We start from the raw sequence: 11,091 nt of genomic DNA, 5'->3' as shown, positions 1-11,091 counted from the left end.
TTTTTATTTCATAACTTAAAAAGTATTTATCAATACCATGACCTATTTTCCATTGTCCTTCTCAAGACCTGGAGTAGGCAACACATGATAGTTAAGGTAGTACTAGATTTTAGTAGTTATACAGACCTTATAGCAACAATGTAATGTATTTCAGCAAGCTAGTCCTTCCTATGGGGTACCTTTATGAGTGGATGGTACTGAAAACTTTGAGACATGCCTGTGTTGCCAGTCAGAGCCAGTTGTACAGCTTTGTTCTGCTCTTTTGGCAATAGCATAGGACCTCTGAATTTCCATTCTCCTCCCATCCTTGGATAAACTGTAGCTTAATAATCAAAAACTGCAAACTAGGAGTCTGACCCTTGAAGTATTAATGTTTTCTTTTTCTGCCTGTATATAATGCATTAGAGAACCATGCGTTCAGAAAATCATGGGGGTTGGAGGGGATCACTGGAGATCTATTCCAACTCTCTGCTAAAGCAGGATCCCTAGTGTAGGTCACACAGGAAAGTGTCTGAGTGGGTTTTGAGTATCTCCAAAGAAGGACCAAAACCTCTCTAGTTCAAGGTGTGCTTGGAGATTACCTACAGTGCAGTGTACTTCCCTTGCTATTAATGTTAGCTGCCTTGACTGAAAGTCGTTAGGAAATGAGTTTGAAGGGTGATTATCAATGAATTTAGCAAGACTGTCTTTGTAACACAGTAATTGGATCAGTGACTGTCACCTAGATGACAGTTATGTTCTTACTGAGGAATCTGACTTGAGAGCCATGCTGAAAGAAGCAGATGTCTGAGCTGCTGAAGAACTTCACAATTATTGAAAGCACCTAACTAGGATCCTGTTCTCATTTATAACTGGCAGCTTAAGAACTGCTAATAAGCAATTTTGAGGGACAGTGAAACCTGACAAGCAGCAAGAAAGTCAAAACATAAGTGAGTATGTGAATCTGCTGCTTTTTTAGATCCCAAAGTATATTTGCATTGATCTTAGAGTCTGGTAGCCTTATCAGAGTAAAAGAGAGCTTATTAGAGTGAAAGAAACGTGTTTTCCTGGTCATATCTCTTGGATCCATTGTCTATTGGTGTAGAAGAGAGTTTCTGGCTTCTGCTCAGCGTGCAGTCCAGAGGTGTATCTTTGCAAAGTGTGCCTTAATGCTGTCAGACATAGTTTGGGGTGTGCACCCTCCTCACTGAGTCAGAAGCAACACTTGTAAGTTTTATAAGAAAAGGAAACTGAAAAATCAGTGTGGCTTTCTTTCACTCTAATGTAGGTGTAGTGGCATTCTCCCCACTTCCAGAATTCTTTGTTATGTTACTTAATTTTAATCTGCTCAGATATTTAATGTCACCCTTTAGATGGAAAATTTTAAGATTGCTAGAGGCTGTTGCTCTTTTATTTTTCTTAATGGGAAATCTTTCTGTGCTAGACTACAGTCAGAGTCTCTCTTTTGTTTACTGTGGTTCCACGTGTCTCCAATTTTTTTGCTGTTACCGTTAGAATGCACGTGTGCATACTGACGTGTTTGAATGAGAAAGTGTGCCATTAGTGTCTGCATCTGCAAAACAAGGACCACTGTTCTGAGAAGCTATATACTTTATACTTACACAGAGAAAGACACTACTTGACTTCAGCCTGTTCCTAATTTATTGCCACAAGGATCCAAAAGGTCCCCTGCATGACTCAATGTGATGCACAGATTACATAATGACTAGCATCCAAGTAGTGGGGGGGAAAAAAAAAGTTGCTATCGTCTTCATTCCGAAGTCTTTCTCAGTACTGACTGTCTTACAGGGTAATGCGTGCAATTTTAACTCACTTAGAGGCACAGCCCTTTGCCTTGGTTGGTGCAGATAGTTTTGAAAGAAGTGATCTCTAGTTATCTTCTATATATAAACAAAATCTGTTCTGCTGAAGACTCCAAGGGTTCTTCTGTTTCTTCGGCATCTTCTCTGCAGTGGATCATTGAGAGTTAAGGAGGGGTTTTAGGGAGAACACAATAAATTTGGAGTGAACCTCAAGTAGGCATCCATTCTCAAAAATATTAGCTAAAATAAAAGAATACTTCAAGATATTTTGCAAGGAATATCTGAATGTTTTCATTTTTAGGGATTTTTTATTTACCTTGGAATACAGTTGTGTGTCCTCTGTCTTTGTTGAACTGATTAAGGCATTTGACTTCAGATGCCCTTTAAAATGGTAGGTAGGTCGTGAAGTGTTGTCAGTTTCTCTTTTGTACTCCTGAAATTTCAACTGTAATGACTTGTATGATTTAAGCACCAATAAGTACCACAAAGAGTAGGGAAACAAAACGATCAGCTTGAGTATTAGACACAAGTTACCATTTTATTGAAATACTGTAAGTACACAAGGCATGGTACTAAAGGTGCTCTTAACAGAAACTCTTCAACTTAAGGATCATGTGCTTTACTGACCAAACTTGATTCTTTAGATATCCCAGCAATTCAAGTAATGCATTCACTTCTGTAAATCACTACAAAGATAATGCAAAAAAAATCTTGTAGTTATCTGAAATTGTAATACTGAATACAGTTTCAAAAATAACATTTGATAAAACTGAGTTCTTGCTACTTCTTAGGTTGCTTCACTCCTTGGGAAAAATCAGATTGCTTGATGTTGGTAGCTGCTTTAATCCATTTCTGAAGTTTGAAGAATTTCTGACAGTTGGCATAGATATTGTTCCAGCTGTTGAGGTATGTAACACTTGCTATATTTGATATAAAGGTGATTGCCAGTGGCTCCAAAATAATAGCTGTAATTGTTTGGTTCTAAAAATAAGGAAAAAAACATCCTCACTGTGAATCTTAATATTGCAAAAAAACTTCAGTATCTGTCTTGTTATGAAGTCTCAGATGAGTTCTTGAATCTTGAAAGCCATGAAAAAAATTTGAGTTGGTTTACGCTTAGGCATGGAGCTCCTGTAAGCTATGTTTTCTGACAAAGAAATAATCTCTGCCTATACTTGGCAAGTTTTTTTGTTCTAGTAACTAGATGTGCATTCTGAAGGGGATTTTGGGATTATTGCTGCAAATGCTAAACCTCAGTGCTGAGGACAAGATTAACGCTTAGGGCTGGTTCTATGGTAAATAATATATTTCTGATAAATTGTTTCACTATGTAGTAAGATTCCAAAATGCATTTTTTCTGCAATCGCGTCCCCTTTCTTGATCTCCTTCTGTCTTGATCTGACTTCTGTCAGTTGCAGTAGTATTTACTAACCAAGTGAAATGACAAAGCATAATAGAGTGAAAAGGTATGTAAAGGAATGCATTTCTGTCAGACAACATAAATCCTGTGACCTTACATATCTTACCAGCTTCTAGGCTGAATTTTTCTGGAAGTTCAAAATGCAAATCAGCAGCCTTAGGTAGTAGCTCTTTAGATGTGGAGACTTACAAGTGTTGTTTTTTTTTTTTTTTGTTAACTTGGAAGTTGTGCTACTTGCTGCAGTGTGGCTTACTTGCAAAGTGCTTGGCATTTTGTTCTGATCACCAGATTTAGTCCACTAATGCATAATTCATCTCCACACTTGTAAACAAAATTATAATGGAAGGTATTCCTGGAAAAAAAAAACATGTGAACTCAAGCACACCTGCTGTAGTAAGCTGTGGCCCACCTCCAAACTAGAATTAATCCTGATCCGTTCAAGATGACTGCTTTAAACCGTATCACTACCACAGTCACCTGAAAAAAATTGATCTCTTCTCCAGCAGTTGCTTCCGCTCATTTAAGATTTCAAAATATCAGCCAGAGGGTTCTTACAGGAGTCCGTGTTGTTTTCTGACCTTAATAAATGAATAAATAAGTGGAGTAACAGAGCATTGAAGTCAAAGATAAAAGAACCTTTAAAATCTTTTGATTTATCTGATATTTTAGATACCAAAATATTTTTTGAAACAAATGGAACCAGAGGCTTTTCAGGAGATCAGTTTGTTAAATAATGTTGAATAGAGGGTTAAATACTTCCTTAATAAAAATAGGTTAATCCGTTTTCTTAATGTAAATTCTTCAGAGATAGATGTAGTAGTTGAGTACAATACTTCAGCTTATTTTAGGAGTATTGAAAATAATTGAAGAAAAACTAGGAGAGGAACTGAAGTGTTGTTTAATGAAAGAATGTGTTCCAACTGTTTGGAATCTGCATGTTTTATATACAGAAACTGTGGTGTGGAACTGTGATATGAATCATAGAATTACCAAGGTTGGAAAAGACCTAAAAGATCATCCAGTCCAACCGTTCACCTATTCCCAATAGCTCCTACTAAACCATGTCCTTCAACACAACATCCAGCCTTTCCTTGAACACCCCCAGGCTCGGTGACTCCTCCACCTCCCTGGGCAGTCCATTCCAGTGCCTGACCACCCTTTCTGAAAAGTAATACTTCCTCATGTCCAGCCTGAATCTCCCCTGCCGTAGCTTGAAACCATTCCCCCTGGTCCTATCACTGATGACACGAGAGAAGAGGCCAACCCCCAGCTCACTACAGCCTCCCTTCAGGAAGTTATGGAGAGCAATGAGGTCTCCCCTGAGCCTCCTCTTCTCCAGGCTGAACATTCCCAGCTCCTTCAGCCTCTCCTCATATGGCCTGTGCTCCAGACCCCTCACCAGCTTTGTTGCCCTCCTTTGAACACGGTCCAGGGCCTCGATGTCTTTCTTGCAGTGAGGGGCCCAAAACTGGACACAGTAATGTGAAATTACTGTGATTAATTTCCACAGAATGTGGAAATACGTTTCTATTAAAAGTTCAGGTTTGGTCATTTGGGGGCAGGTTGGGTGGAGCTGCACTGAAAGAGAAGTAAAACAGATTTCCTATGTGTTTTCATTGGCCACTCTTTCAAACACTGTATCTCTGGCAGATGTTCCAGAGAATAATTAGCTGCTGTTATTTTCTTACAGGAGTTTGGTTTGCTTGGCACAGGAAGGGAGAACAGCAAAATTGAAATGAACAGCGAATCTCAATTTTGTGAAAGTCCCAACAGAATTTCTTACTGCTGGAAAACAAGCTGACTATGCAGCAGATGTTGTATAGGAGTAAATGCAGTTTTAGGGGAAAAAGAAGTCTGGAATGGTACCAAACTTAAGAAAAAGATGAGCAGCATTTAGTTCTTAAATGTCTGTTTGTGCTCTGAAATATGAGTTCACTGTTCAGATCAGCTCAAGAGTTGCACATCTAGACTTTAACAGCAAACCCCAGGTTAGCACCTAGCAGCATTTTTTTTCCTAACACTGCCTTGCAGAGTTTAGGATTCTACTTGCAGTGTACTTTAGTCATGAAATCACCTTCAACGTTATTTCTACTTAATTGTTCTGTGAATATCTTTCCACTACAGAGAAATATTTTGTCTCATTTTTTCAGTGATGTAAGTAACCTAAGTCCACAGCACTTTTATTCTGAAATTCTTACCTAGATATCCCGACGTTACTACTGTTAATTTCCTGTTTGAAATGTTAAAAGGAAGAATATTAAAATGTAAGCCTGCAGGTGTAGTAGTTGTAATTGAAATTCCTTGATCAAACAGAAATAATGACAATCTTTTTTTTTTTTTTTTTTTTTTAATATTAGAACTACTGAATCACAATATTTTTTTTTTGCATGTTGCTTTATTCTTTCTCACTTTTATTGCACACTGTCTGAAGAAAATGTGGTTTTGTATACACAGGAATAACGTTATTTTCTATTTGGAAGGAAATGTACTTTTCAGTTGTTTTGTAAATATGTTTGCATTGTTGTGTTTTGTTTTTTTTTTTTAATATTACTTAAAACATGCTATCAATAGTTTGAGGGGATATGAAAACACATAGGTCTGCCTCCACCTTTCATGTTCTCTGCAGAATTTTCTGTCTCATCTTTTTCACTGCATGCACTCTAGGCACTGATACCAACTTCTGTTCCTATCTTGTTGCAGCCTTTTATCTTAGCTTTTTTGGAAAGAAGTCATTTCTAGATTTTGATGAATGCGGAATGTCTAAACTTAAGCACAGTAAATAGCTTGATATTACTTTTGGGTGCTGTGTGATTGAAAATGTTACAAATGTACTCTTTTGTTGCTTTCATCTGACAGCTTGACCTCATAAACAATTAAAAGATGATTTTTAAGCTTTTCTCTGGCTAAACTCTGCATCTGCAGCAGTTAAAACATGTACATTCATCTCTATTACAAAGTGTGTAGTGTAAGTGTACTTCAGCTTTCTGATATAGGGCGCCTTGTCACAGCTTCTTTTTGTTTTTGTGCAAGTAAGGCAGGTCAGTTTTTTCCAAGTGACACCAAACTATTAAACTTTTTGGATACCTCAAACATTTGTTGGAAATACCGAGGTATCAAATTTAATTTCATTATATTGATTTCCAGTTTATTTAAAAAATAATTTAAAAACAAACAAAAAATCTGGATTTGAATTGTTAAATTCACATCATTTTCACTCTTGCCAACTTCAAAAAGCATGAGATTTTGACAGTTAATAGGGGTATTCTATGCTTCCAGCATCTGGAGAAACAAAAGTAATGTACACCTACACAGTTCTTTTTTTTAAAATCAGTTGAGATAGAAAGCCGTAGTGGAATGTATCAAATCAGCAATCTCCATTTTTTTTCTGTTGTTCTTTTTAATAAATGCTTAATAAACAGATCTCAGCTATCAAACCTCCACTGTGTTGCTGCACATTTCAAATTGTTGTTGACAACTGTGAAAGCCAGTAATATCCGTGATTTTCAAATTGCCATTTTACTGTGTTTGACTTAATAGCGTGAGGGATGTTCAGGGGACTTGAAAATTCCCTGAGGGAACAAAGAGAATATTACTGTTCATTCTCTGATTGTGAATTGTGCTTTTGCTCTTTAAACTAACCTTGATGTTTGTTTGGATTTTTCTGTTCCACCAGAGCGTATACAAATGCGACTTCTTAAATCTTCAAATTCAGCAACCTCTTCAGCTGGCACAAGATGCTATAGATGCCTTTCTTAAGCAACTGAAAAATCCCATTGATTCTTTACCTGGAGAACTATTCCACGTTGTTGTTTTTTCACTCCTCCTCTCTTATTTTCCATCACCCTATCAGCGGTGGATATGCTGCAAGAAGGCACACGAACTTCTCGTATTAAATGGCTTATTGCTTGTAATAACTCCTGATTCATCTCATCAGAATCGTCGGGCTATGATGATGAAAAGCTGGAGAATTGCCATAGAATCCTTGGGTTTTAAACGCTTTAAGTATTCCAAGTTTTCTCATATGCACCTGATGGCTTTTAGGAAAACTTCCCTGCAAACAACAAGTGACTTAGTTAGCAGGAACTACCCTGGAATGTTGTATATCCCACAGGATTTCAACAGTATAGAGGATGAGGAGTATTCCAACACTTCCTGCTACATTCGATCAGACATGGAAGATGAACAGCTAGCTTACGGTTTTATGGAGCTACCTGATGCTCCTTATGACTCGGACTCTGGAGAAAGCCAGTCTAGTTCAATTCCTTTTTATGAGCTCGAAGATCCCGTATTGCTTCTAAGTTAATGTAGCAGTTGACGTGCTAAGTCAGACCTCTTGCTTAACTAATTTTGCTATACTAACATGGGCTCAACACACAACAGTGGTTTGCATAAAGAAAATGCAAAGGTTTACAGAGTTTGCTATTTTTTTCTACTTTGGAATTTTAAAATATATTCTTGTATAAGAGTGAAAAAAAGTTTTATGCAAGTGACTCTTGTCATAGCATAAATTGCTGTTACTTTCTTTAGAATATATATCACTAATTTTCTGCCAGAAAGGTACCATTCTTTTCTTTAGTGCTGTGAAGTGTGAATTCTATTTAATTTGCTAAATGTTGTTTCAATATTTTTAACTCTTAATGTGATTGAGCTTAAGGCACTGGAGTTGGTTGGCTTCTGAGAAGTAAATGTAGGAAGAACTAATTTGCACTTTAATTAAATGTGCAGATGGGTTAAGACACTTGGTTACACATGTCCCTACTTAATTACAGAACAAAACTTATTTCCAAAATTTGTTTCACTCTGGTTAAGCCTGGGCTGGAGAAACTGTAATGCACATTTGATTTTACTTTAATTGCTGCCCTCTTGAGATAACACCAAAACACTTGAATAGGTTAATCCAAAGTTACACACGCTGTGTAATTTCGATGTGTAAGTAGCAGGTAGACGTGAGATTCCTAAAGAGATTACCCTGCACAAACAGAGGAGTATGGTACGTCTAGATGATTGTTTCACCTCAAAGCTGGAACATGAGTTTGCAGTTATATATGTGTACAAGCACTAACACATAACAGTATTTCCCTGATAATAGTGTTTTGTATTCTTTTCAAACTGTTTTGGGGTTGTGTTCTTTGATGTTGGGTTGTTGTTTTTGTGGGTTTTTTTGGTGGATTTTTGGGGGGATGGGGGAGGGGCAGGATGGTTTTTTTTTTGTCATGTTTTAAAGTAAATTATTTATGTGTTTTAAAAACAACTTTAACTTGAGAAGCCTACAATTAAGGACAATTGTGGTAACTACAGACCAATTTTTGTTAAAAGGAACATAATTACACAAGTTTTTCAAGGCATACCTACATTTGCACAGTCGTATTCAGACCACAGAAGTGAAGTTAACATACACTGTTCTGTTTGCTTATTTGGACCTTAATCTTCTGTTTAGTCAAATAAAAACTCTGTAGCTATCTGAAAACTGATCTGCACTGTAAGAAGGTGGAACAAGCATTTTATGTTTATGAAGTTTTTTAACTTGTATAATAAATTTGTAAGTATTTTGCAGTAAAAAAGAAATTCTTTTCAGCATTAATAATAGAGGAACCAGTATTAGTTTAGCTTAGATTGCCCTAATGACCAGAATTTATGAATTTCAATGTCAGGCTTTTAAATGGGTATGTAAGTGCCTATGACAAATGATTTGAAGTAGGTGCCGCATCATGGATTTAATACTGACTGCAGCAACGTGATAGAAAATACTAATGTGGTTTCATAGGTGACTGAGATGAAATACACCTTAGACCATATTAATCTATCGTGCTATAATCATACAGCAGTTACCAGACAAACTGTGATGTTACTGTGAATTTCACAGTGGTTGCTGCAAAAATGAAACTTCTCCTTTCTATTGAAATTTTGCACTTGAAGTGTCAGTTTGACCTGTTTGTTTTTTCCTCTACAGTTTCCTACAGAAAGTCATACTGCACTGGTCCTACTTACACTCAGATGTGAACTGGACTGCAATACTTTATTCTGTAACATAAGCTTTCTCTGTCTTTTCATAAATGTCCCCTAATATTTGACTCAAATTTGTTAATCAGTCTGATTGATACGGCTATATACAAACCAAACAGCTATACTGCTTGTGTAATGTTTTATGGGAAGTACTCATCAAAAGAAATACACAATGAATTCAAAATCAGATATAACTTGGTGTTATCATCTAGTGCTTCACAACATCACTTTAACTAAAATAGTCCCCAATAGTTAGTCAGAATCTCTCTTTTTTCACTGACTCCAGTAATAGTCATGTTAAAGCTTAAAATATTGGTGCTCTAAATTCAGCTGTTCTTGAGGGAGAAAAAAAAAACAACTAATCTGCACCTACTTCAAAGTGCACCTAGCATTTTGTCATTCTGATTTAAAAAATAATCTGTACCAGCTAACAGAAATATTGACATTGGTCAGTGTAAACTGGTTTGTGATTCATACAGCTAAGCTGTTCTGACCAGGACATATCTTTGAAAAGTTTATATTAACATTGAAAATTTAGGCCTCCACGGCAGCTTGGTGTCACCACTGTATTTGTGGTTTAGGGACCTGAGTTTCATAACAGCTTGATTTTCTTGCTGCTTATTCTACATACCTTAAGTGTTCTTTTTTATTATTTAATTTTTTTTCTTTAATGTAAGGGACAGTGGATTGTTGTGAAGGAGGACAGTTGGATTTATGTAAATACTTACAACTCCCTGAACAATATTGATGTATTGGGAGTTTTTGGCTATTTAGCTTTGGTGCAAAGAGAATGTTTCTAAGTTATGAAATGTCTGAAAATTTTGACTTGGCAAGAGATGACAAACATCTCTTGTTCTTATGGTGCTGGCAAGGAAAAGAAAAAAAAATGTATTTGCATTTCTGTTGTCTTTATGTCACTACCTTTTGTGAACAAAGCACATTTATTAAAAAAAAAAAACAAAACAAACTGAAGATTTCAGAGTATTTTTACTTTTCCTTCTGCAGTCAGTTTATGCTATTTATTTTCAATAAAACAGCTGCATTTATTTTATGCCCAAATTACAGTAAAGATGTTAGATTTACTGCTTCAGCTCAGTTGTGGTCTTTGCTTTATAGAAGGAGTTTTAAAGTTCCTCCAGTCCATCTCCTATTTCTTCACTTGCCTGCTTACAACGTGACTCACTTGCTAATGCAGATCTTACCACTCTAGATGTTCTTAATTTCCCCTTTATCTTTCTGAAATATATCTTTTCAGCACCTGTTGCCCTTTGGTATCATTCCTGTATTCCTTTATATGATGGTTTTGGGAGTGAAGGTGTGGGGAAAGGATGGCAATGGGAAAAGCAACCTAAAGAATATAAAATGCAAGTCTTGCAAGACTGGAGGAAAATTAAATTTCAGTAGAGCTGGAGTGTCCCCCTAGTCCTGTAGAGCTTAGCTGGTGTATTTCATCCTTTGCAGAATGGTAGGGGTTGGAAGGGATCTCTGGGGATCATCAGTCTACCCCCTGTGCTAAAACAGGTTCCTACAGTAGGTTGGATGGGAAAGCATCCAGGTGGGTTTTGAATATTTGCAGAGAAGAAGACTCCATAGCCTCTCTGGCAGCTTGTTCAATGCTCTGTCACCTGAGAGTGAAGATTAGAAAGCATGGTTTCACAGCTGTTCTGAGTATTGCATCTTGCAGAATCTTCCTGTCTCAGAGACTTGCTGATCTGCCTTTGAAAGTGATTATTAAAAGTGCTTTTCATCACAACTCCATTGATCCACAGCGCACCCTGGATTCTGTGCAATGTTGGGTAGTTTAAGTTTCTGCTCCTTTTTCCTCACCTGTGGAATGGGGGGAAGTTTTCTAGAAGCTTCTAGCTA

General features: G+C 36.9%; 1 protein-coding gene across 2 annotated transcripts in view; it reads left to right on the top strand.

The window, feature by feature from the left end:
• The window catches only part of BMT2 (base methyltransferase of 25S rRNA 2 homolog), a 32,361-nt gene extending 22,778 nt beyond the window's left edge, over positions 1 to 9,583 (top strand). For both annotated transcript variants that reach the window (XM_052667961.1, XM_052667963.1), the window contains exons 4-5: positions 2,594 to 2,708; positions 6,896 to 9,583. In XM_052667961.1, coding sequence (XP_052523921.1) covers positions 2,594 to 2,708; positions 6,896 to 7,525 — 745 coding nt within the window. In that variant the 3' untranslated portion in view covers positions 7,526 to 9,583. The remainder of the gene's footprint in view (positions 1 to 2,593; positions 2,709 to 6,895) is intronic.
• The last annotated feature ends 1,508 nt before the right edge of the window (positions 9,584 to 11,091 follow it).

Source organism: Tympanuchus pallidicinctus, unplaced genomic scaffold, assembly GCF_026119805.1.
Source record: "Tympanuchus pallidicinctus isolate F22 unplaced genomic scaffold, pur_lepc_1.0 scaffold8, whole genome shotgun sequence".
NCBI classification, from domain to species: domain Eukaryota; kingdom Metazoa; phylum Chordata; class Aves; order Galliformes; family Phasianidae; genus Tympanuchus; species Tympanuchus pallidicinctus.
This window is presented reverse-complemented; position numbering and strand designations above follow the sequence as displayed.